The sequence below is a fragment of the Apostichopus japonicus genome, chromosome 9 (assembly GCF_037975245.1).
Source record: "Apostichopus japonicus isolate 1M-3 chromosome 9, ASM3797524v1, whole genome shotgun sequence".
In the NCBI taxonomy this organism is placed as follows: Eukaryota; Metazoa; Echinodermata; class Holothuroidea; order Aspidochirotida; family Stichopodidae; genus Apostichopus; species Apostichopus japonicus.
In genome coordinates this window covers 10,062,061-10,087,641 of record NC_092569.1, presented here as the reverse complement: position 1 = coordinate 10,087,641, position 25,581 = coordinate 10,062,061, and the positions used below count along the sequence as shown (strand labels likewise).

Below are 25,581 nucleotides of genomic sequence, written 5' to 3'. Positions count from 1 at the left end.
TTTATTTGGAAACTTCAAGATCAGATCAGCTCTTTATCTTCACGACGCACTGTCATGCGTACACCAACTTCACCAAAGTCATGCGGCTTGTGTCTGTTTTATAATTCACTTATTAATTTTATCACATGCACGGTACGGTACTACTATGGCAACATATGCGTATGGAACGCAAAAAGAGTTGGTCGATATGTACGACCTTTGTACATTACTAAATTATAGAGTCAGCAAGGCATGAACATTGATTTTTCCGTATATCGATATAGTAACGGTACGGTATCGGTCTATTTATTGGGATATATCGGATAATAGTAACTTGCGGATATTTTAGCGACATCGGTGCCACACTATGAAACACCACTATAGTAACTGACGCCATAACTAACTCATGTTAAAGACTACAACTTAAACAATCAAGAATACATCTTAAACAATCAAGAATAATTAGACACCTTTGGGAGATATCAAGTTACAAGTGTACCTTATATACGAGTCTATACGGGTATGGTTGAATTTAAAATGACCTAATCTGTTTACATTTGCGTTCACTTCTATGCTAAGGATGATATTTGTGAATGTCTTTGCTACAAAGATGAAGTTCATATAACAACATATACTTTTACCTTCATGTATGTCAACACAAACACTGTGTATTTTCACCATCATGAAAAGAAAAATATAAAAAAGAAAGAAAAAGAAAGTGGGACGGGTAAGGGGAGGGGGAGGGGAGGGAAGAGGGGGGAAATGGTGGACATCATAGGCACCTCTATCACTTATAAGGTAATGGTGGTCGCTTGGGTTTGTTTCTTCATTGACAGTTTACATGTAAATTGCAACGTAAGTTATATTTACTCAACTTCGAACAAATTCTGCGGTAATAGTACAATTTGCGATACATCTAACTTTGGTTTCGGTTTTTGCGCTGTTTGTTTGACGAGTTGATTAGCGTTAATAAATGAAATGAAATATTACTTGATCATTATGATATCATCGTGCAATTGGAAACGCCTGCCAAAGTAAAAGCTGTTGCACTGGAGTCGTCTACTCCCACTGCGGGGCAGGGTTATTAATGAAATTATAAGGGTTTAATAACTTCATCAAAACGACGCGGCGTACATTAGAGGCTGTAACTAAAGATGGAATTTCACATGCAGGAGTCACAAATAAATTCTGTAATATTTATTGCTTTGTTTGGTACTTCTGGCCTCAGTGCCCTTTTTTGAATATTTTTAAACATGTCAAAATGCTCGAGTCAGTGCAGATCACGACAATCAAATACAAGAAAACTGTTAAAAAACGGTACCAAACTAATGTTGCCAGATGAATTTACAAAATATCACAAAATGTTAAGGAAAAACATCATTTCTTTGTGCTGCAAAATGCTATGAGGATGTGGTTTCCGTTAATATACAGCAATTGTTAGCAACTTTGGTATAGCAAATCAACTTTAACCACAAGATCCCAGCAAGTAAACTTATTTTCCTTATTTTATTATATATGAAAAAAAAATTACTTTAATTCGGCCGGCTTGGTAAAACTGATAAACAAGCGAAAATACTTCTTTAAGAAGAAGCATGTGGATTGGGTACCTTCTTACGATTCATTAGCATTCCGTGTGTTGTACTAAATATAGTTAACCTTTGCATAATGTACGCAAACTTCTTCTTATTATCAAAAAAAAAATTACGAATCCATCCATAAAGGAGACAAAAACGTAATAAACGTCTGGCCTTTGCCGCATTTAAGACATATTTTGGCGGAAAATCAAATGTATATTTAATTTAAATACATTAGAGATTTTCTTTTTTTTTGTGTCCAAAATACACATTATTGCAAGTCAACAGAAAACAGATTTACTCTGTGACATATTACTGTTTATTATTGTATATTTGCAGGAGGTATAGATCTAATCTAATATATTTCAAATACTTCTTCAATTGTTTGATTTCAAAGCTATATAAAAAAAGTTAGCTGGAATAATCTATATTCTATATTATTCTATAAATTATGTCAATCATTTCAATGCTATTCATTGATACACGTTAAAAGCAATCACATCTACAAAAGATAGATATATAAAAGATGTATGTGCGGTAGAACATAAATAGACCAATCTTCTTCAACATTGTTTCAAAATAAATTGTAAATTGTATCCTTTTGCATCTAAGCACATCATTTTACCAACCATTTCTCAAATGGGTAAGGGGCAACCCCTTCTCCTAGATGCCCCGGACAAGAAAACATCTTAATAGATGCAAATGAAAATCATCCCGGCTGTGCAGTATAGATAAATATATGACATGTCTTCACCATTGTTGCAAAAGTTACAAACTTTACAATTTTTTTCAAAAAGGGGAGTGGCAAACACTCCTATCAGAACACCAGGGCAAACATAATGTTTAGGTGCCTCACACGGATGGAGGGTAAGGGAAGGCGGTAAGAGGGGTGTACATTTAGCTCAATAATAAAAATAAAAATATGATATTTATAAAGGTAAATCACATTAACTCACTATCTTGAAATGATGAGTAAACAAACTTTAAGAACTTAAGCAAAAAAAAAAGAAGAAATATATGTGTAATCCAGTCTTGATACAATGTTTTCTATAAACATTCAAAATGTGCAATGAGTAAATACTATACTCTGAAAGCATCAAAAAAACATTCGTCAATAATCGTCAACAGGCCTCGGTGAATTCTCTCACAGTGTTTATTTCTTAGTTGGACGTATCTTCATCCCGGTGGAGGCGATGCGTTGAGGGATTGTAAACCAGAACATATTGCTGTAGTTGCCATTTAAATCACATTCTATGGTCATAGTTTCGTCTTGACGATGCCACCAAGGACCAATAGATATGGGTTTAAGAAATTCAGTAAACTCCTGTACCGACTCATCGTCAGTATTCCCATTGCCTTCATCATGTTGGACACTATAGTCATATTGAGTTGGTGTATGTACCGATGTGACACTGTCACTGCTCTGCTTAACCGTCACGGCTTGCCAAGCGGCGGTGAGATCAGTCAGGAACGGCTGATGATTTGAGTAATTCGTCAAAGAATCACCTATCATAAATATTAAAGGCAAGGGAAGAAAAAGACCTTTGTTACAGCTGTATATATATAAGAAAGTATCATAGCGGGAAAAGATTGAAGAATCATAATAGTTTTTTTTGTCCATTCCCACTTTTACTTTTCCTTCAACTCACACTTTCACTTTTTCTTTTAAATTCACACCGTGTGAAGTTAAGGAAAGGTGAAAGTGCCTTGGCTCTCCAGTTTACTCGAAGACGCGCGAGGTACGAGGGGGAGAGGGAGGCGGAGGCGGAGGGGGGGGGGATTACAGAAGTGGTACGCAAGGGGGTACGGCATAATTTTTGTTAGCATGAAGTCAATTTGTAAGAGCTTTTAACAATAATATATCTTGATCGTTAATTGACGCGACCTTTTGGAATTTAAAACTGTTGATAGGTTTCAGTGGATCAGCAATGAATACATGTAGAGGGTTTCGGTGAATTTTCTAAAAAATTGCAGACTTGTTTTGAGTCCGTGGACTTGTTATCTAGGATAATTGTCTGTACTCGTCGGTATGAGTTTGTGTTCGTATGACATATTCGGGGCACTGTTTGGAAGTGTCTTGTAGATATCAATGCAAGGCTAAGAAGCCGTATAGGAGCTCAACTTTGACAAACTCCAAGCGGAAGAAGAAAAATCGTGTTCAGACTGAATCTTCCTAATACAAATTACCTGCGTTTCCTTTAATGAAGTCTCCAAGTTGAAGAGCGTATTTCTCTGTTTTGTTACTGATTTGGAATAAACTGTATTGGGCTTCGTACAAGGTGTTGTTTTTATCCATGAAATCTATTTTCAGCTCGTATTGCATTTGGTTTGTCAGAGTATGTAGGTTTTCATTGCCTAGCCAAAACTCGCCAAGTAAAGATCCGAAGCCTTCAGAATAATTCTGCTCAGGTAGAGCAAAGTTTTGCGAACCATTAAAACGTCGTTGAAACACCTGTGAAAGAGCAGTTCAACATTGAAATCATTGCTAGGTACGAAAGAGATAATAAGCCTTTAACCAGTGCAAGTTTAAGAAAGAAAAAAAATTAGCAAAAAGTTAAACAGAATCAACATATTGGTATTTTTTCGTCAGCTCCTCGATATTGATGCATACATGAAGGGGGGGGGGGGGGGGTGTATGCGAAGACCGTCATGACGTGATATCGCAGGTTATCATGAAAGCGAATGATGGAAATTGTCAATACTGGATGACCGTAAACGTACAAATCCTATTATTGTAATCGGAGTCGTTCTCTTAAGATTCAACAATAAAGTGCAATGTTTAACTTAAATCAAATGTATTTAATGCAGATTACTACCTACTCCCAAAACGCCCCTCCCTCCCCTTCACACACACACACAGATCCATTCCCTGTTGTGAACATACCTGAACACATCCCATACCATTACTATACGCAAAATGCACGTCATACGTACCGTCCATCCACCACCGTCACTAATATCACAGAAGACTTCCAATGTGGATTCGCTCTTTTTGTTTGGTTGGATGGTGTAGACGCGACTTTCTGCCATGTCATCATGTTCGAATATCTCCATACAATCTGTCGGATATCGGCACACTGTGCCATCATCTACGTAATCTTTTTCACAATGACACTGACCGGCGTTGTTTAGGACCTTGCAGGTGGCGTTAACACTGCATGTGTAACTTACACAGGTAACGTTACCATCAACACACGAGCAATTCAGAGAACAGTTAGGATAAACATAGGACCCACCTGACTAAAGATCAAAAAAAAAGAACAAAAACAAAATAGCAAAACGTTTTAACTGTTAAGATTATATAGATGAGGAAAATTTGTTTCTGGCTAATGAAAAGTAGAAAATATTCTAAGCATCCTTACATGAAATTCACATTCAATTCTTACGCATCGTTTTCGAAATACCATTTGAAGTTGAAATTCGAGCATGAAGGAAACAGAGATGATCACAAACATGCAAACGGACAAATTGGTTTCATTTTCATTTTTTGTACATTCTAAATCTATTTTTCTTCATGATCGGGATGTATTAAAAACATATAATACACTATACAGTCATTTTTGGGTATTGATAACTTCACAGCTCCTCGGGCAAACAAAGTTGAAACCGTATCCAATCCAACGTTCAAAACGATAAAGTAAAAAATATTAAAGAAAAACAAAACATTTTTGAAGTCAGTGTGTTACTATGAACTCATACCTGTTTCCTTCAAATTCATTTGTGTTACAAACCTTGACAATTACAAACATCAAAAGCTCAAAATCACAATGCTGGAATTGCATTATCAGGCTAAATGTGACTACTCTGGCATGGCAGGGGTCTTGTTTTCAAGCTCGGGAAGTGCCATTTCCTGCAATCTGCGAGGCATTTTTTCAAAATTTTCTACATTACTCTACGCGCCAATCATGGTGGCGCGTAGCGTAGTTTGACCTCCCAAACGTCCCCCGATATGATTCTGCCGTACCAATCCCAAATAGCTTCCGACGTACCTGAAACCGATACACATCGGCAATTTCACTTCAAAATATATATGATGTGTTAGTATGCTATCAATACTATTTATTGAGTTTTTTTTTTGTTAACCATGCTACAAAAAGATAGCAACCCCCCGCAACCCTCCCCCACAAACCTTTTTTTGTTGTTGATTATTACCTATCAAAGTTAAAATTCTGTTGATCGTCGTTCTTTTACTCATGAGGTATTTATGGTCTTCCCAAAAGGGTGAAGTTACACATGTCTACTGTAACTTTCAAAGTTTCAATACATTCACCAAGCCGAGTAGAGGAAATATTAAGAGACATTTCACGGGTAGCACTTTACAGTTATGTATCTGTGACGCCATTTTACTCACATTCTGTGCATGTTATCAGGTCTCGTTTTCAAAGGTCATTGATATTATTTTTGTACATATAAGTAGATTTTCCACTTTTGAAATTAGAGTGTATTCTTAGCGAACAAGAAAGAGATGACCTCTCCCTTCAAGGTTACCTACCTCAATTGTGACACCTTCCTCGGTCTCTGTTCCCTCAAGAAAACAGTCATCACATTCGCCCGGGGCAACACATTCATCTCCATTCAACTGGAACTCTTCTGGACAAAAACAAGATTCCTCATTGCGGCGACAAGGAATGCTGTCATCAGGATCCGGACAAATTCTCTGGGAGACACAGTAACCATAACGCATGTTGTGTGGACAGCTCTCTATAACACCATCTTCTGATGAAAAGTTAAACTTACCTGTCGACAATAGTTTGTAACCGCTTAATTCGTCGTCACTTATGCGAAAGTTGTCATAGGTCACGTGGATGGATGAACCATTAGATGTCGTCATATCGATCCGTAACTGATATGTTTTCTGATTGGTTAAATATGAGAGCTTTTCATTGCCAATCCAAAAGTCATTTGGAGATAATCCGAATCCAAGTCGGTAGTCTTCCCAACTCCGATTAAATGTTACTGTCGAATCCAAATCCGCTCTTCTTTGTATTAGCTATTGAGTGAAAGATAAAAATCTAAACTTAAGTTAAAAAAATGTTTCCCCGAAGGAAATGGGGGCGGTATTGAATAACTTAGCATGCATAGACTCCAGATGTGTGACCTGATTAATTCACTCTGGCTTCGGCTTTGAGTACAACGTTTCTGTATGCTGTCGTGTTGGACGAATCTAACCGCAGTAGTAGGCCTAGGTACCGACTTTGCGATCCACGTTGTAGCCACTGCCGACTTTGCAATCCGAGGTTCCCTTACAAATTTTGCAAGGTCGGTAAGAGTGACTCCATAGTTTTCCCTTTCGGGAAAACCGAAATGGGAGAAATATACATAATATGAGCCGCTCACTTTGTTGACGGTTATCATATCAATGCCTTGTATATTGTAGCCTGTATTTCTGGACAATTTAATAAATCAAAAGTACTCCGAATGTATATGTTGCCTAGTCGTGTGCCCAATCGGCACTCGGATTCTGTTCTGCTGTAAACTTGGACTATGATGCTTGGTACCCGAAAGTATTTGGTACTCGAACGTACATGGTACTCGAATAAAGCTATTAGACTATAACACTAATACATGAACACATCCCATAACATTACTATACGTAAAATGCACGTCATACGTACCGTCCACCCACCATCGTCACAGAAGACTTCCAATGTGGATTCGCTGTTTTTGTTTGGTTGGATGGTGTAGACGCGACTTTCTGCCATGTCATCATGTTCGAATATCTCCAAACAGTCTTTCGGATATCGGCACACTGTGCCATCACCTACGTAACCTGTTTTACAATAACACTGACCGGCGTTGTTTCGGGTGGCGTTGCAGATGGCGTTAACACTGCACATGTAATTTACACAGGTAACGTTACCATCAACACACGAGCAATTCCGAGAACAAGACGGAGAAACATATGACCCACCTGCCTAAAGAACAAAAAAGAAGAGAAGAAGAAAAAAAAAAAAAAAAAAAAAACGTATTAACTGTTAAAGATTATATTGATGAGGAACATTTGTTGCTGGCTAATGAAAAATAGAAAATATTCTAAGCATCCTCATATGAAATTCACATTCAATTCTTACGCATCGTTTTCGAAATACCATTTGAAGTTGAAAAGCGAGCATGAAGGAAACAGAGATGATCACAAACATGCAAACGGCCAAATTGGTTTGACTTACATTTTTTTTACATTCTTAATTTATTTTTCTTCATGATCGGGAATGCATTATTACATATAATACACTATACAGTCATTTTGGGTATTGATAACTTTACAGCTCCTCAAACAAAGATGAAACCTTATCCAATCCAACGTTCAAAACAATAAAGTGAAATATTAAAGAAAAACAAAACATTTTTGCTATCAGTGTCTAACTATGAAATCATACCTGTTTCCTTCAAGTTCATTTGTGTTACAAACCTTGACAATTACAACTAGGATAAAAAACTCAAAAACACAATGCTGGAATTGCATAATTAACAATAATTTTATAACAACATATGAAGCTTATTAATCGGTCGCTGGACTACTAGTCTAACGCAAAGATAATGATAGTCCAGTTCCGGGGGATAGGAAGCTTTCAAAAAGGGCACAACATCAGAGGGACACTTTCTCATTCCACAACCACCAATCGTTATGCTATAAAGCGATACACACCGGCCATATCACTTACGGGTTAGTATGCTATCAATACTATTTATTGATATTGTTTATTGTTAACCATTCTACAAAAAGATAGCAACCCCCCACACTCTTTTGTTGTTGATTATTACCTATCAAAATTAAAATTCTGTTGATCGTCGTTCTTATACTCATGAGGTATTTATAGTCTTCCCAAAAGGGTGAAGTTACACATGTCTACTGTAACTTTCAAAGTTTCAATACATTCACCAAGCCAAGTAGAGGAAACATTAAGAAACATTTCACGGGTAGCACTTTACAGTTATGTATCTGTGACGCCATTTTACTCACATTCTGTGCATGTTATCAGGTCTCGTTTTCAAAGGTCATTGATATTATTTTTTGTACACATAAGTAGATTTTCCACTTTTGAAATTAGAGTGTATTCTTAGTAAACAAGAAAGAGGTGACCTCTCCCTTCAAGGTTACCTACCTCAATTGTGACACCTTCCTCGGTCTCTGTTCCCTCAAGAAAACAGTCATCACATTCGCCCGGGGCAACACATTCATCTCCATTCAACTGGAACTCTTCTGGACAAAAACAAGATTCCTCATTGCGGCGACAAGGAATGCTGTCATCAGGATCCGGACAAATTCTCTGGGAGACACAGTAACCATAACGCATGTTGTGTGGACAGCTCTCTATAACACCATCTTCTGATGAAAAGTTAAACTTACCTGTCGACAATAGTTTGTAACCGCTTAATTCGTCGTCACTTATGCGAAAGTTGTCATAGGTCACGTGGATGGATGAACCATTAGATGTCGTCATATCGATCCGTAACTGATATGTTTTCTGATTGGTTATATATGAGAGCTTTTCATTGCCAATCCAAAAGTCATTTGGAGATAATCCGAATCCAAGTCGGTAGTCTTCCCAACTCCGATTAAATGTTACTGTCGAATCCAAATCCGCTCTTCTTTGTATTAGCTATTGAGTGAAAGATAAAAATCTAAACTTAAGTTAAAAAAATGTTTCCCCGAAGGAAATGGGGGCGGTATTGAATAACTTAGCATGCATAGACTCCAGATGTGTGACCTGATTAATTCACTCTGGCTTCGGCTTTGAGTACAACGTTTCTGTATGCTGTCGTGTTGGACGAATCTAACCGCAGTAGTAGGCCTAGGTACCGACTTTGCGATCCACGTTGTAGCCACTGCCGACTTTGCAATCCGAGGTTCCCTTACAAATTTTGCAAGGTCGGTAAGAGTGACTCCATAGTTTTCCCTTTCGGGAAAACCGAAATGGGAGAAATATACATAATATGAGCCGCTCACTTTGTTGACGGTTATCATATCAATGCCTTGTATATTGTAGCCTGTATTTCTGGACAATTTAATAAATCAAAAGTACTCCGAATGTATATGTTGCCTAGTCGTGTGCCCAATCGGCACTCGGATTCTGTTCTGCTGTAAACTTGGACTATGATGCTTGGTACCCGAAAGTATTTGGTACTCAAACGTACATGGTACTCGAATAAAGCTATTAGACTATAACACTAATACATGAACACATCCCATAACATTACTATACGTAAAATGCACGTCATACGTACCGTCCACCCACCATCGTCACAGAAGACTTCCAATGTGGTTTCCCTGTTTTTATTTGGTTGGATGGTGTAGACGCGACTTTCTGCCATGTCATCATGTTCGAATATCTCCAAACAGTCTTTCGGATATCGGCACACTGTGCCATCACCTACGTAACCTGTTTTACAATAACACTGACCGGCGTTGTTTCGGGTGGCGTTGCAGGTGGCGTTAACACTGCACATGTAATTCACACAGGTAACGTTACCATCAACACACGAGCAATTCCGAGAACAAGACGGAGAAACATATGACCCACCTGCCTAAAGAACAAAAAAAGAAGAGAAGAAGAAAAAATAAATAAAAAACAAAACGTATTAACTGTTAAAGATTATATTGATGAGGAACATTTGTTGCTGGCTAATGAAAAATAGAAAATATTCTAAGCATCCTCATATGAAATTCACATTCAATTCTTACGCATCGTTTTCGAAATACCATTTGAAGTTGAAAAGCGAGCATGAAGGAAACAGAGATGATCACAAACATGCAAACGGCCAAATTGGTTTGACTTACATTTTTTTTTACATTCTTAATTTATTTTTCTTCATGATCGGGAATGCATTATTACATATAATACACTATACAGTCATTTTGGGTATTGATAACTTTACAGCTCCTCAAACAAAGATGAAGCCTTATCCAATCCAACGTTCAAAACAATAAAGTGAAATATTAAAGAAAAACAAAACATTTTTGCTATCAGTGTCTAACTATGAAATCATACCTGTTTCCCCATAGTTTATTGTGTTACAAACCTTGACAATTACAACTAGGATAAAAAACTCAAAAACACAATGCTGGAATTGCATAATTAACAATAATTTTATAACAACATATGAAGCTTATTAATCGGTCGCTGGACTACTAGTCTAACGCAAAGATAATGATAGTCCAGTTCCGGGGGATAGGAAGCTTTCAAAAAGGGCACAACATCAGAGGGACACTTTCTCATTCCACAACCACCAATCGTTATGCTATAAAGCGATACACACCGGCCATATCACTTACGGGTTAGTATGCTATCAATACTATTTATTGATATTGTTTATTGTTAACCATTCTACAAAAAGATAGCAACCCCCCACACTCTTTTGTTGTTGATTATTACCTATCAAAATTAAAATTCTGTTGATCGTCGTTCTTTTACTCATGAAGTATTTATGGTCTTCCCAAAAGGGTGAAGTTACACATGTCTACTGTAACTTTCAAAGTTTCAATACATTCACCAAGCCAAGTAGAGGAAACATTAAGAGACATTTCACGGGTAGCACTTTACAGTTATGTATCTGTGACGCCATTTTACTCACATTCTGTGCATGTTATCAGGTCTCGTTTTCAAAGGTCATTGATATTATTTTTTGTACACATAAGTAGATTTTCCACTTTTGAAATTAGAGTGTATTCTTAGTAAACAAGAAAGAGGTGACCTCTCCCTTCAAGGTTACCTACCTCAATTGTGACACCTTCCTCGGTCTCTGTTCCCTCAAGAAAACAGTCATCACATTCGCCCGGGGCAACACATTCATCTCCATTCAACTGGAACTCTTCTGGACAAAAACAAGATTCCTCATTGCGGCGACAAGGAATGCTGTCATCAGGATCCGGACAAATTCTCTGGGAGACACAGTAACCATAACGCATGTTGTGTGGACAGCTCTCTATAACACCATCTTCTGATGAAAAGGTAAACTTACCTGTCGACAATAGTTTGTAACCGCTTAATTCGTCGTCACTTATGCGAAAGTTGTCATAGGTCACGTGGATGGATGAACCATTAGATGTCGTCATATCGATCCGTAACTGATATGTTTTCTGATTGGTTAAATATGAGAGCTTTTCATTGCCAATCCAAAAGTCATTTGGAGATAATCCGAATCCAAGTCGGTAGTCTTCCCAACTCCGATTAAATGTTACTGTCGAATCCAAATCCGCTCTTCTTTGTATTAGCTATTGAGTGAAAGATAAAAATCTAAACTTAAGTTAAAAAAATGTTTCCCCGAAGGAAATGGGGGCGGTATTGAATAACTTAGCATGCATAGACTCCAGATGTGTGACCTGATTAATTCACTCTGGCTTCGGCTTTGAGTACAACGTTTCTGTATGCTGTCGTGTTGGACGAATCTAACCGCAGTAGTAGGCCTAGGTACCGACTTTGCGATCCACGTTGTAGCCACTGCCGACTTTGCAATCCGAGGTTCCCTTACAAATTTTGCAAGGTCGGTAAGAGTGACTCCATAGTTTTCCCTTTCGGGAAAACCGAAATGGGAGAAATATACATAATATGAGCCGCTCACTTTGTTGACGGTTATCATATCAATGCCTTGTATATTGTAGCCTGTATTTCTGGACAATTTAATAAATCAAAAGTACTCCGAATGTATATGTTGCCTAGTCGTGTGCCCAATCGGCACTCGGATTCTGTTCTGCTGTAAACTTGGACTATGATGCTTGGTACCCGAAAGTATTTGGTACTCGAACGTACATGGTACTCGAATAAAGCTATTAGACTATAACACTAATACATGAACACATCCCATAACATTACTAAACGTAAAATGCACGTCATACGTACCGTCCACCCACCATCGTCACAGAAGACTTCCAATGTGGTTTCCCTGTTTTTGTTTGGTTGGATGGTGACGACGCGACTTTCTGCCATGTCATCATGTTCGAATATCTCCAAACAGTCTTTCGGATATCGGCACACTGTGCCATCACCTACGTAACCTGTTTTACAATAACACTGACCGGCGTTGTTTCGGGTGGCGTTGCAGGTGGCGTTAACACTGCACATGTAATTTACACAGGTAACGTTACCATCAACACACGAGCAATTCCGAGAACAAGACGGAGAAACATATGACCCACCTGCCTAAAGAACAAAAAAAGAAGAGAAGAAGAAAAAAATAAATAAAAAACAAAACGTATTAACTGTTAAAGATTATATTGATGAGGAACATTTGTTGCTGGCTAATGAAAAGTAGAAAATATTCTAAGCATCCTCATATGAAATTCACATTCAATTCTTACGCATCGTTTTCGAAATACCATTTGAAGTTGAAAAGCGAGCATGAAGGAAACAGAGATGATCACAAACATGCAAACGGCCAAATTGGTTTGACTTACATTTTTTTTTACATTCTTAATTTATTTTTCTTCATGATCGGGAATGCATTATTACATATAATACACTATACAGTCATTTTAGGTATTGATAACTTTACAGCTCCTCAAACAAAGATGAAGCCTTATTCAATCCAACGTTCAAAACAATAAAGTGAAATATTAAAGAAAAACAAAACATTTTTGCTATCAGTGTCTAACTATGAAATCATACCTGTTTCCTTCAAGTTTATTGTGTTACAAACCTTGACAATTACAACTAGGATAAAAAACTCAAAAACACAATGCTGGAATTGCATAATCAACGATAATTTTATTACAACATATGAAGCTTATCAATCGGTCGCTGGACTACTAGTCTAACGCAAAGACAATGATAGTCCAGTTCCGGGGGATAGGAAGCTTCCAAAAAGGGCACAACATCAGAGGGACACTTTCTCATTCCACAACCACCAATCGTTATGCTATAAAGCGATACACACCGGCCATATCACTTAAGTGTTAGTATGCTCTCAATAATATGTATTGATATTGTTTATTGTTAACCATGCTACAAAAAGATAGCAACCCCCCACACTCTTTTGTTGTTGATTATTACCTATCAAAATTAAAATTCTGTTGATCGTCGTTCTTTTACTCATGAGGTATTTATGGTCTTCCCAAAAGGGTGAAGTTACACATGTCTACTGTAACTTTCAAAGTTTCAATACATTCACCACACTGTAAAAACACCTGGGTCATTTTGTGTGACCCATCTGCTGAGTCAGCCATACTGTACCCAGAAATGGGTCGTATCGGTTGAGTTATTACGCAAGATTGTTTGAAATTGTGAAATAGCTCGATGAAAGTTTGACTTTTTGCACTGGGTCACTCTCAAAGACTTTTCTCATTGGATAAGTTATGTCATGTGACCACTATCAGCGTTTTTGCATGACGCCTTTCGTAGACGACAGCTGAACACCGTCACACAAATCTACAAACCATGCGTAAATTCAGGACCAAGAAGGCAGTCTAAGTTGAATCAAAAACTTTTATGGGCTCTGAAAATGGACACGTTTGTTAGTTCCATCCTTGATGACTGGGGTTTGCCAATGTAAATACCAATATTCAAAGGTAAATATCCGCCAAAGCATGCTGACTAGTTCAGGCCACAGGCGCTCGCAACGTTAATTAGTTAAATATTATATTATAGTATACCATTGTAGATCTGATGATAGGCTAGGCCTAAGTAACATGTTATTAGTGCTGCGAGCGCCGTGGTTCAGACAAGCCCATAATTACCCTGATACAGTGATAGTGATACATAGATAGCTGTAATGTTAGACCTAACGTTTGGTCTTTGATAAAGCATAGGCCTAACATCACTACGAAAGTTTAACTAAATATAACGTTAGAGGCTAAGACTAGTATAATGTTACTTGTTAATAGCTATCTTGCTGAACAGAGAGATAAAAGTGTGCTATTAAATGTAGTAAAACAGTAGCATAATCAGACTTTTTAGAGGGGTTGGGGGAGAGCTGAAGGGTAGCAAGGAGTCTGTGCAAGGGGAGGGGGACAAGATATGGGGAAGGGGTGTAAGGGGAGGGATAAAATTCTTGTATTTAAGGGGTGGACAAGATGTAAAATGGTTTATCATTTCTATCTTACTAATTTACTTGTATGTCAATTTGGGGCGGATGGGGGTGACCAATTGGGGGCATTTCCCCTACTGGTTATGCCACTGCAGTAAATATGATATACTCCAACAAACAGTCTTTGCCAAGACTATAGTCAGTGTAATTGAACAATTGAAGTTAACTATATATGTCCTATTTTTATTTGTGGACTATAGGTAGCATGGTACACAAAAGCCCATGGGAAACATCCTGCTACAGGCTATGCTACAGACTATCTTGAGGAAAGATTGCCCGAAAACGATCCCATGCCTTTAAGAAACAAGAAGCAACACCGAAAGAAGTAAAGAAGCCTACACCTGTAAAGTTCAACATAAAAACAGATCCAAAAGGTACTAATACCATTATCTTGAACAGTCTACATGCAATATACTCAGTAAGGGATATGGGTCAATTTCTTTTAACTGTGTAGGCTAAGTAACTGATATTCCTACATCCTCAGTCATTCCTACTGGTATGTAATTAAATCGCATAAAATGTCATGATGATTGTTCACTTATAATAGTCAGGTGCCAAGTTAAGTTGCTTGAACCTTCAACTTAGTATGTAGGTAGCCCTTTGTGAGTAGTTGATCCCTCTATTTTTTCATGGAGGTCCAAGGTCATTTGAGGTCAACAGAATCTTAAATCTGCTATGGTAATGATTCAAGTGAAAAGATTTGCTAATTATTTAAATTAGTGACAACAGAATTAAGTGTGCATTGAAAGCAGCAATTTATTTTCTTTCTTCCAAAGGTTGGGACCAATCTTCCTCAATTCATGGAAGATGAGCTTAAGCAAGATAGAACTCGAAAGCAGCCATTCGTCCTTGCATTTGGTGATAGAAGGTATCCGACTCAGTCATTTGTGATCATCGAAGGGGTTGCTCTGCCAGCAACAGATTTGATTGCAGCTTTTGATAATTGTTTCAAATCATTGTACTTGTTTGACATAGCCTACCCCTGCCAGTGTCAAACAACCTGGGAATTTATACACAAATTCCTCTTAAGCTTAGTGAAGGGAAAGGAAAGGTTTCGACATCCCCTTCAGTAAGAAGCCTACGTGCTTTTTTAAGTAGTCAGTAAGAGAAAAAAAGGTATGTAAACAACTTTGTCAAAAGTAGTGTTTAATATGATTTATTTGGTTTTTTATACATTGTAACCTTTTATCGTATAATTTTCTCAAAACACATATAAGGGATATGAACATATCTCCTGTAAACCTTGGGCAGTGCAACATTAGGTTAACACTTAGTTGATGGTCATTAACGTGATGGGATGATTACATGAGGTTTTTTTAATTTACATAATGTGACAAAGTTGTTTGCTATTTATGTTTGCATGTTATATTACCTTGAACAAGGGTTTAAGTTTCATTTGGTATTTGTTATTGTTAAGTTTAAAGGGACCAAAGAAGCAGAACTGCCTCACAAACAGTGGTGCAAACTAGTGTTCCACCATACATCATACATGCACAACTAGCCAAAAGCATGACTGATGTACATTTTTTGCCTGAGCAACTGAAAATTTAATACATATTGTAACATATTGGTGGTGCAAAAATATTCATTCACAGTGTTTCCATTTATTGATGACTTTTCAGTGATTGCAAGTCTTGTACTGTATGTTATAAACAGCTTTTCCTCATTCAAGTCTAATGCTGTTTTGGTACAAGAACTACTGAGGAAATTATCACCTTTGGGACATGCTTGCAAGATTTTATTAATTGGCAGCTGGGGTTTGTCTTGCCCCACCAACCCACTGCAAAATATGTTTGATATTTTCTTTGACTTTTGACCATGACAAAGCCCCCACCAAACATTGAGCTTTCCAAAATATTTGATTTCTTACAGCCACCATTGATGTACTACATGTCTTCTTTGTATACCTAACATTTTATACAATTGATAACTATGGAATGTTGTTTATTTATATTCTTTAAAAACAATTAGAAATGCTAGCTAATAATCAAATTACGACAGTGACTACGGATACAAGTAGAGAGTGAGTGCATGCTCCAGTCTCGATTACAAACACTGCAGCAAACCTAGCTGTGAGATCAACAATTAAAGTCCTTCAAGTAGTACAGAACATATTCCTCAGTGAACTAAAGTTTGCGCACATGAATAAATGATCAGTTTTTTTCAGTTAAGTATGTCAGGATTTTTAGGAACATTGCTTAATTTCCAATGATTCTCAATTGGTACATTAGCCTTAGCCTATGTTCTTGTGTTCATTGTTTGTTTAGTTTTATGAGTATCACATTACTCTGATTTTTACTGTTACTATGATGTTCTAGTTGGAATAAAACAAAACGAATATCGATAATTATATGTGAAATAGAAGAAATTGCATGCTTTATTGTAACACCACTTTGTGATTTGAATAAATTAATTTATCTTTAGGAATCGAAGTCTTATGTCATTTCTTTCATAGACTTCCTGCAACTGCAAATGTAAATTCAGCTTGACCCATTTACGTGGTCAATTTTTTTGACCCAATCTGCTGGGCTGGTGGAGATTGCACTAACCACTGGGTCAAAAGCTGGGTCAAAGTAGCATATGGGTCAAAGTAGCGTATGGGTCAAAATAACCCAGTTTTAGGTCAGATGTCAAATGACACAGAACCTTGGTCAAATTGACCCAAACCTGGGCTGGTGGAGATTCCACTAAGTTGCTGGGTCAAATTTGGGTCAAAAAATGACCCAAGTGTTTTTACAGTGCAAGCCAAGTAGAGGAAATATTAAGAAACATTTCACGGGTAGCACTTTACAGTTATGTATCTGTGACGCCATTTTACTCACATTCTGTGCATGTTATCAGGTCTCGTTTTCAAAGGTCATTTATATTATTTTTGTACACATAAGTAGATTTTCCACTTTTGAAATTAGAGTGTATTCTTAGTAAACAAGAAAGAGGTGACCTATCCCTTCAAGGTTACCTACCTCAATTGTGACACCTTCCTCGGTCTCTGTTCCCTCAAGAAAACAGTCATCACATTCGCCCTGGGCAACACATTCATCTCCATTCAACTGGAACTCTTCTGGACAAAAACAAGATTCCTCATTGCGGCGACAAGGAATGCTGTCATCAGGATCCGGACAAATTCTCTGGGAGACACAGTAACCATAACGCATGTTGTGTGGACAGCTCTCTATAACACCATCTTCTGATGAAAAGTTAAACTTACCTGTCGACAATAGTTTGTAACCGCTAAATTCGTCACTTATGCGAAAGTTGTCATATGTCACATGGATGGATGAACCATTAGATGTCGTCATATCGATCCGTAACTGATATGTATTCTGATTGGTTAAGTATGAGAGCTTTTCATTGCCAATCCAAAAGTCATTTGGAGATAATCCGAATCCAAGTCGGTAGTCTTCCCAACTCCGATTAAATGTTACTGTCGAATCTAAATCCGCTCGTCTTTGTATTATCTAGTGAGTGAAAGATAAAAATCAAAACTTAAGTTAAAAAAATGTTTCCCCGAAGGTAATGGGGCGGTATTGAAGAACTTAGCATGCATAGATTCCAGATGGGTGAGTACTCCGAAGTACTCCGAATGTATATGTAGCAGAGTCGTGTGCCCACTAGGCACTCGGATTCTATTCTGCTGTAAACTTGGACTATGATACTTGGTACCCGAAAGTATTTGGTACTCGAATAAAGCTCTTAGACTACAACACTGATGTGTATAGACATTTTGTTGTACCGGATGCCACGATACCTCCCTCCTCCTTGCTCTGCATGGAGAAACGATGTCAAGAAGGTGAAGTAATTTTAAGCTTGAAGACACGGGATGTTCTCTGAGATGAATTTAAGAAACTTCGTCGAATTCAAACAAATTTTCTGCAATTAGTAGTATATTTGTAAGAATTTAAGTAAAATTTTACGACAAAATTGGGAGGAAGAGCTAAACCGGGATTAACTTCCTCGCTCTTTCAACTTATTCTGTTCAGACTTTCTGCTCTTTTTGACATACTTGACCGCTGAGTGATAGATATCACGTGATTTCCTTGAAGACAATTACCATTGTAAACTAAAGAAGTATCTTACACACATTTTACAATGCAATGAACTCGACACATTCTACGTTACGTACCGTCCATGCCGTACCATCGTTCTGGCTGCAGTCACAGTAAGCCTTGAAGGGTTGATCATTATAACCGTCTGGTTGAATGAGGTAATCACCACTCAATCTGGACGTTCCGCAATCATCATGCACTGCATCCTCACAATCCCTCGCAAACTCATACAAGTACAGAGTATAATCTATACCAGATCAGAAGAGAAGAAAATTATCATCTCTTCTTTATTATACATAAGAATAAATTGTAATCGATGCAAATACTTTATAGATTTAAGTTAATAGTACATGTCGATGCGGAAAGAATGACGCTCGACAAACAAAACAAATTATGTGGAATTAAAAGTCTTTACGACAGTTTTTTTCTCATTTTAATTTGTAATTTTAATAATTAAATAATTAGAGTGAATACACAGAAATACATAAACCAAGTCAATGGGCTTAACATGGGATTTCAAATTCTTTCCTTTTAGTCTCAAATAAAACGTAAATATTTCGCCAAGTTGTACATAGACAAATAAAAATCAATAACAACTATGGATGGAAATCGGTACGCCTCGCCATTAGAATTGCCCTTAAAGACGACAACACGTAGCTATAAACCAATGCGTCAGACCGGGACCATGGGTAGGGGGACAAGGTGGGTCCATGAATCGGAAATCAGGCTCACTAAAAAAAGACAAATTCAATTCATAGTAAAATTCAAGCTGGGTGTTTTACGGAAATGAGTTGTGTATGAATCATAGAAACGTATTAACAACGTCACATATAAAGTTAATGTTAAAATTATAAAATTCCCTTCCACGTTTTATTTTATTTTTTTTTTTTAACTTACTTGAAATTGTTTTAATATCCTTGTTTAATATATAACTGATTAATATTGCGTTTAAGGTGACAAAAGCCTTTATATTTTATAAAAACTATTAGAGGACTGGGTTTAAAGATATGATGATTCTATTAATCTTCTTATATATGAAAATACTGTTTAGTTCAGCTCTTAACATTCTCTCTCGATATAGGGCCAGTCGAAATGGAAATTCAAACGAAATTCTGTCCGGAAGTGAGAAAGCTTCAGAGTGTCATATCCGGGCATCTTGATGTCTTCAAAATAATGAAAACAAATACTCACTGAAGCCCAGCCATGGCTTTGGCTTAGAAGACTCTCCATTGAGGGCCAATTTTCATTGCTGTGTTGGGTCCCTGCTGCTCCTTGCTAAGTCACTGGCAACATTCAAACTATCTCATGCATTGTGATGGCGAGCAACGCATAGCATTTGTAGAAACTTTAACTATAATGAACTTACATTAAATGATACAGATCCAACATCAGAAAAATGATACACATCAAAATACTCACATTTAGGTTCTTTATAGCGTTTGGTCGCATTGGTCTAATGAAAAAATGAAGAATAAGAATGAAAAGGTCAAGGGAGATGGAAACGAGCATGGCCACGAGAAGGGAAGGTGTTTGTGTGTGTAGGTGGGGGGGGGGGAGGAGGTGAAGAAGGATGTGAGGAACGGTACTCAAAAATTCCTTCCAACCCCCTCATTCGCCAAAATTTCAAACTCCTATACCCCCATCTCCATCGCCTCTCCTTCCACCTTGCTTTCCCCTCACTGGTAAAATATGAATTGCACAATTGCTACTAGACTGATTGGTTTCAGATCTGCTACTTTTGAGAATACAAACTCAAATATCGTTTGCCACAAAACCATGCACTTATGTGTCTCACTCAGATGTGTTTTTGTTTTAATTTTATTGTTGGGTTTTTTTCATGCTTTATTTTTTTATGTGATTTTTCTTTGGATGGACCAGGCGTTGCAAGCTCGTGTCAAGATTACTACCTTCCCTGCATAAGTTAATTTATACTCTGCTTTTACAGCAGATACAAACCACTTGTTGTTGCTGCTGTTGTTGTTTTCGTTTGGGCTTCTGCTCAAGTTGATGACTAAGCCCTATAGTAAAGACGTTGTATATTTTGGCAAATATTTAAAAACTATATACGGTATTACGAAAGGGATGCACGCGGATAACCCTGTTGTTTTCATTAGGTAGCTGTTTCCGTGTTATAGATCATACTATTAATCTTGGCAAAGTCAGGGCAATACACAATGTAAAGTCCCTGTATAACCGACTTTACCTTCTCTGTGAACGCTCATGTCGATGCATCTACTAGCGTTAGTTCCTCCCATTTCACGTTTCCTCTCGTCAGTGGCGGAGCGTCCATACAATCAGAGGGGGCGTATCCCCCCCCCCTGACGGACTCAGATGGACTGCTGGCGCCCTTTTCAGCTTTTTACCACTTTTTAGGCTACGTATATTCGCGATTATTGACTTTTTTATTGCGCTCTCAAATACCTATTGACATTTGTCACATTTTGTTGTTGTAATTTTCTGACAAAATGGCGATGACACCTATTTATTCTTCGTTTATCTGCCAATTAGCAAAGTCCGGAAAGGGTCATTTCCGGCGATCTAGGGAGTATCTTTACTCAAAAAATGTCTGTACGATCCGCGCCAACCAGTGGTGGTGCTCCGCTTAGATAGTGTCAACAGGGCCCCAACTCAGACAATTCTCGCCCCCCCCCCCCGACCAATACCCCTAGCTCAGCCACTGCCTCTCGTCATATGCCTTCTGTAAAATGACAAAATATTTCTTCAATAATTGGGTGTTGCTTTTTTCTCTCTCTTCTAAGTGGTTCAAATGCTCATCATGTTATCGCGACTGAAACTTCCAGAATTTCTTGAGTATGTTTATTATTACTCCCTTAACCGACTTACATGCCCAGTTTCAGTAACGTAGCTTGGGTTTCAGTTACCCCAGTTCAAGAGTGAGAGCTGGGGTCCAATATACCTACTTTACATAACGTTCACTTGAAAACATGGCACCTACGAGAAATTGTATTATACGGTATAGGGGGCGTATAGATGCAAAGTTATGCTATCGTGATTATAATTTAGTAAAAAAAAAAATTGTTTAAAAAAGGGCAAATCATGGCCTTTTCTCCCCCTGTTTCCACCACGGGGGATTTGTACTAATGTTTGATCTTGTATGTACGCCACGCTTGCATATGATGATTCATGATTCAATGATTCAAGATGATTCATATAATGATTCATGATTCATGATTCAATGATTCATGTAAACACATGACTAGCAGTTGTGATCTGTTGGCTTGTTAATTTGTGAACCAACCGTTGGGCTCCTGTACATTTGGGGCCGTGGATGAACATATTGAACTGGGCATTGCAACCCATCGGCCTAGTGTGTTGCCAAAAGGTAGCGTGTCGTACACTAACAGACTGTGTGTTATATATACAACAGATCTAAATTTCTTCAATCGGCTTTAAATCATAGGTATTCTACAAGCATTCTACGTGTTAAGAAAACAATATTCCAGGCAATAGCACGAGAGCTATAGTCTTGGTTTACCACAGACAGTTTTGGAACCCGTGCCCCAAAAGGACAGCTTCAAATTCTCAGCCATTGGTAACATTGACCAATTTAGGAAGCGCGTGCGAATTTGTCTCGTTTTGTCGTGTAACTTGTTCAAATGGGATTACGCGCAGGAAATTGTGCGCAACTCCTAGCACTTCATTTTACACGCTACCGTTAATATCGTGTTTCAGCGAATTGAGTTCAATTTCGTTAGAAAATCCAATTACGCGCAAAGAATTTAATTTGTGCTACCTTCGCGCATGAAAAAGCGTGAGTTAGATCAAGTCACTTAAATGCTTCTTTATTGGAAGAACTTAGATGAAAAGTAGTGGTCAATAATATGTTTCGATCCCTTTACACACTCGCGAACTTGCATTAGGACTAGTGGTGGGGGATGGGGCGGGGGTAACATCGACAACATAGTGGGGTGTGCCATAAATTCGCGTCTGTTGAACAGAACACAAAATGTTCTTTTATAGGACAACGGTAACAATGATCTCTCTGATTTTGTTATGTGTTTTATTCCTTCAACAAAGTGATTTGATGGAAGTTTTGGTCAGAGCGAAAAAAATTTCAGAGCGAAATAGATTTATACAGCTCGAAATAAGTTTTTAAAGTCTTACATATTATATTTTGTGTTGTCTTAGTTGAGTTTTGAATTGCTTGTTAGTTTAATTCGATTTACTGTTAGGCGTTAGGCAACCGCGTGAAGTGGTGCACTGGTGAAACAGCAAGGGAAGGAGGGGAAGGGGGAGGGGAAGGGAGGGGATGGTACCCTTTCCTTCGTTACATGGTTGAGTCCATCGTTGTTGTAAATCTTCCGTTTCATTGTCATGGATTTATGTCACAAATTAGTAAATGGATAGAAAAGAATAATCATGAACAATTTTAGACGCCGGGAATAATTACAAAGGTTTGGCTTGGAAACTCGTTACAAACATAACAAACATGACACTCGTTACAAACATGACACATCATTTACACGTGAGAACATTCGCCATTCCCTCCAAGCAAGTCTCTCTAGCTGAAACTCTGGTAATGTTGACAGATCTACGAGTGTAAATAACTTTTGTTTCTTAAATAACGTCAAACCAAATTATGAAGACAGCATCACTGCTAAGTATATTCTTGCCCATATCATGCGAGTACAAGGAGGGTGGATACTTGGGATTTGGACAGCCCCCCCCCCCACCCGAAAAATTCACACAAAACCATTTCTATGTTTATAGATTATGACCGTTAAAAGTCACGTTAAATTTAATGTCTGTTTAAGTAGCTTAATGTAGCCTTATTTTGGCTACTAACTTTATAGCGCTTCTCATCTGTATTGTGCTGTCAGCTAGACGGCCGACTGCATAAGGCACAGGTTGCAATGAAAGTAACGCAATTACTTTGCCTTGTGCTGCAATGCTAATTTCCACATGTTAGTCAAGTTATAAAGTTAATTTGAAATATATGAACGCATCATTAAGTTGCTGTGGGTGTTAAAAACCAGAAGAAGGTAATTAATGTAACAAAATAATTAACTAAGTCGACAAATAGAACTACAAAGTCAGCCGCAAATTTAGCCTATATATCTGGTTTTAGGAATTTATGAGAAGCGCATTTATATACCATCTGCCCCAACATGTGTTACCTTTATATACCACGTGACTACCGTCTTAACAATAGTTTTAACAATAACGTACACCCCCCTCCCCAGCATGATGTAGATTTGTTATGTTTGTTTTCTAAATTATATAAATTGTGAAATTTTGATCTCTATCAAAGTTTGATCAGATGTCAACAAAGTGAAGAACATTGTTTGTAGATCTACTAACGGATTGAAATTTCATGAAAGTAAATGTTCATTGTTAGTTTTAAAAGACCGGATCATTTCGAATTTAAGCACTCTTAATTATTACATATTTTCCGCCTCTACTTACACCCATCCCCAATTAAGGCCGGCACTTCAAAGCTTCACAACAAATCAAGCCAAAACTGAAGAGGCCCTTGAATGGGCATAATGTTACATTAAGCTACTACGTGACAACCATCTGGCAATATATTAACCCCCCCCCCCACCCCCACGCCCCTGTTACATACCGGGAAATAATGAGATGTAAAATTTAAATTTAGATTTCTTAAAAGCTTGATCAAATTTCACAATATTAAGAAAATGTTTGTAGGTCTATTGTAGTATTGAAATAAAACTGTCTTTGTAAACTGCAGGTTGCAACACTTCGCATTCAAACAACCATACTTATTTACAAAAGGTTCCCACGACCGCGCCCCGCCACACTAGGCTGAGAGTTCATTACTTTAACAAATCGACCGTCCCCATCCACCCCCCACCGCCACCATCCTCCTTCTTAGAAGAATCTTGTACGGGTATAATACTTACCCCTTTTCCAAAGAATAAAACATCACTTGCTATGAATGATATAACCAAGGAGATGTAGAGAGGATTCTTCATTTCTGTGATGATGTTTAAACGGCTCAAGAGAGGACAATATTTTGATCACGTCCTTACACTGATGTCTTTGGTATTTGTATTAGAATCATCAAAGGAAATATATGTTACTGTCTTGAATGAGGAAGTACAACATTGATATTACTATGAAGTTTCTACTTCAACAGGAAGTTCCTTGAATTGAAACATTACGAAGCTTTACAGGGGGAGAGGTCACATTTAATGTAACCGGCCTTGTTTCTGGCAGGATCTTCCTCAGCTAGGAAATCCAAACTTTTGCATAACGAGGAAAACTCATGTATAGTGCGAACAATTCAATAAGATCATTAAACATCGTGCATGGTGTGGGCGCGTTCAACAAGTATTTGCTTTTATCAGGCGTGAATCCAGGGGTCTTCCGCCCGCCCCCTTTCAATCCCACAGACTCGAGGAGGGGAAGGGGGGAGGGGTGGAAGTGGAGCCTAACCAGTTCTCATTGGTGTTGAAATTTACACTCGTGGTGGCACCATGCACGCCCGCGTAAGAATCATTGATCCTGATTGGAGACTGCCATCGATATCAGAGGTCTTGTTTAATACAGCTCCGATTTGCCGATATATCTATAATCTCGATGATCAATGTGTATCATCAAGCAAACTCAAGGGGGTTGTATATATGCGTATCATCCAGCAAACTCAAGGGGGTTGTATATATGCGTATCATCCAGCAAACTCAAGGGGGTTGTATATATGCGTATCATCCAGCAAACTCAAGTGGGTGGTATCTATGTGTATCATCAAACAAACTCAAGGGGGTTGTGTATGTGTGTATCATCAAGCAAACTCAAGGGGTTTGTATCTATCTGTATCATCAAGCAAACTCAAGGGGGTTGTATATATGCGTATCATCCAGCAAACTCAAGTGGGTGGTATCTATGTGTATCATCAAGCAAACTCAAGGGGGTTGTATCTATGTGTACCATCAAGCAAACTCAAGGGGGTTGTATCTATGTGTATCATCAAGAAACTC

The 25,581-nt window shown here is 37.9% G+C and overlaps 2 protein-coding genes and 1 long non-coding RNA gene across 5 annotated transcripts in view; 2 read left to right on the top strand and 1 right to left on the bottom strand.

The window, feature by feature from the left end:
• LOC139973296 (zonadhesin-like) lies at positions 1 to 24,670 on the bottom strand. Of its 3 annotated transcripts, XM_071979867.1 has the most exons (13): positions 24,505 to 24,668; positions 20,039 to 20,072; positions 18,697 to 18,866; positions 17,537 to 18,031; positions 12,392 to 12,691; positions 11,269 to 11,766; positions 9,780 to 10,079; positions 8,657 to 9,154; positions 7,169 to 7,468; positions 6,046 to 6,543; positions 4,488 to 4,793; positions 3,741 to 4,005; positions 1 to 3,059 (listed from the first exon to the last, which is right to left on the bottom strand). In XM_071979867.1, the coding sequence occupies exons 1-13, from the start codon at positions 24,574 to 24,576 to the stop codon at positions 2,707 to 2,709; spliced, it is 4,089 nt and encodes a 1,362-aa protein (XP_071835968.1). In that variant the 5' UTR covers positions 24,577 to 24,668; the 3' UTR covers positions 1 to 2,706. The 3 variants fall into 3 exon arrangements, with proteins under 3 accessions (XP_071835968.1, XP_071835970.1, XP_071835969.1); XM_071979869.1 differs by lacking the exons at positions 4,488 to 4,793; positions 6,046 to 6,543 and having other exon boundaries at positions 24,505 to 24,670; XM_071979868.1 differs by lacking the exons at positions 12,392 to 12,691; positions 17,537 to 18,031.
• The window catches only part of LOC139973301 (uncharacterized), a 35,543-nt gene that overhangs the window by 3,136 nt on the left and 6,826 nt on the right, over positions 1 to 25,581 (top strand). The window lies entirely within an intron of this gene.
• LOC139973302 (uncharacterized) lies at positions 13,669 to 17,308 on the top strand. The gene is made up of 3 exons (XR_011795182.1): positions 13,669 to 14,055; positions 14,774 to 14,947; positions 15,350 to 17,308. It is a non-coding gene; the product is annotated as an uncharacterized lncRNA (long non-coding RNA).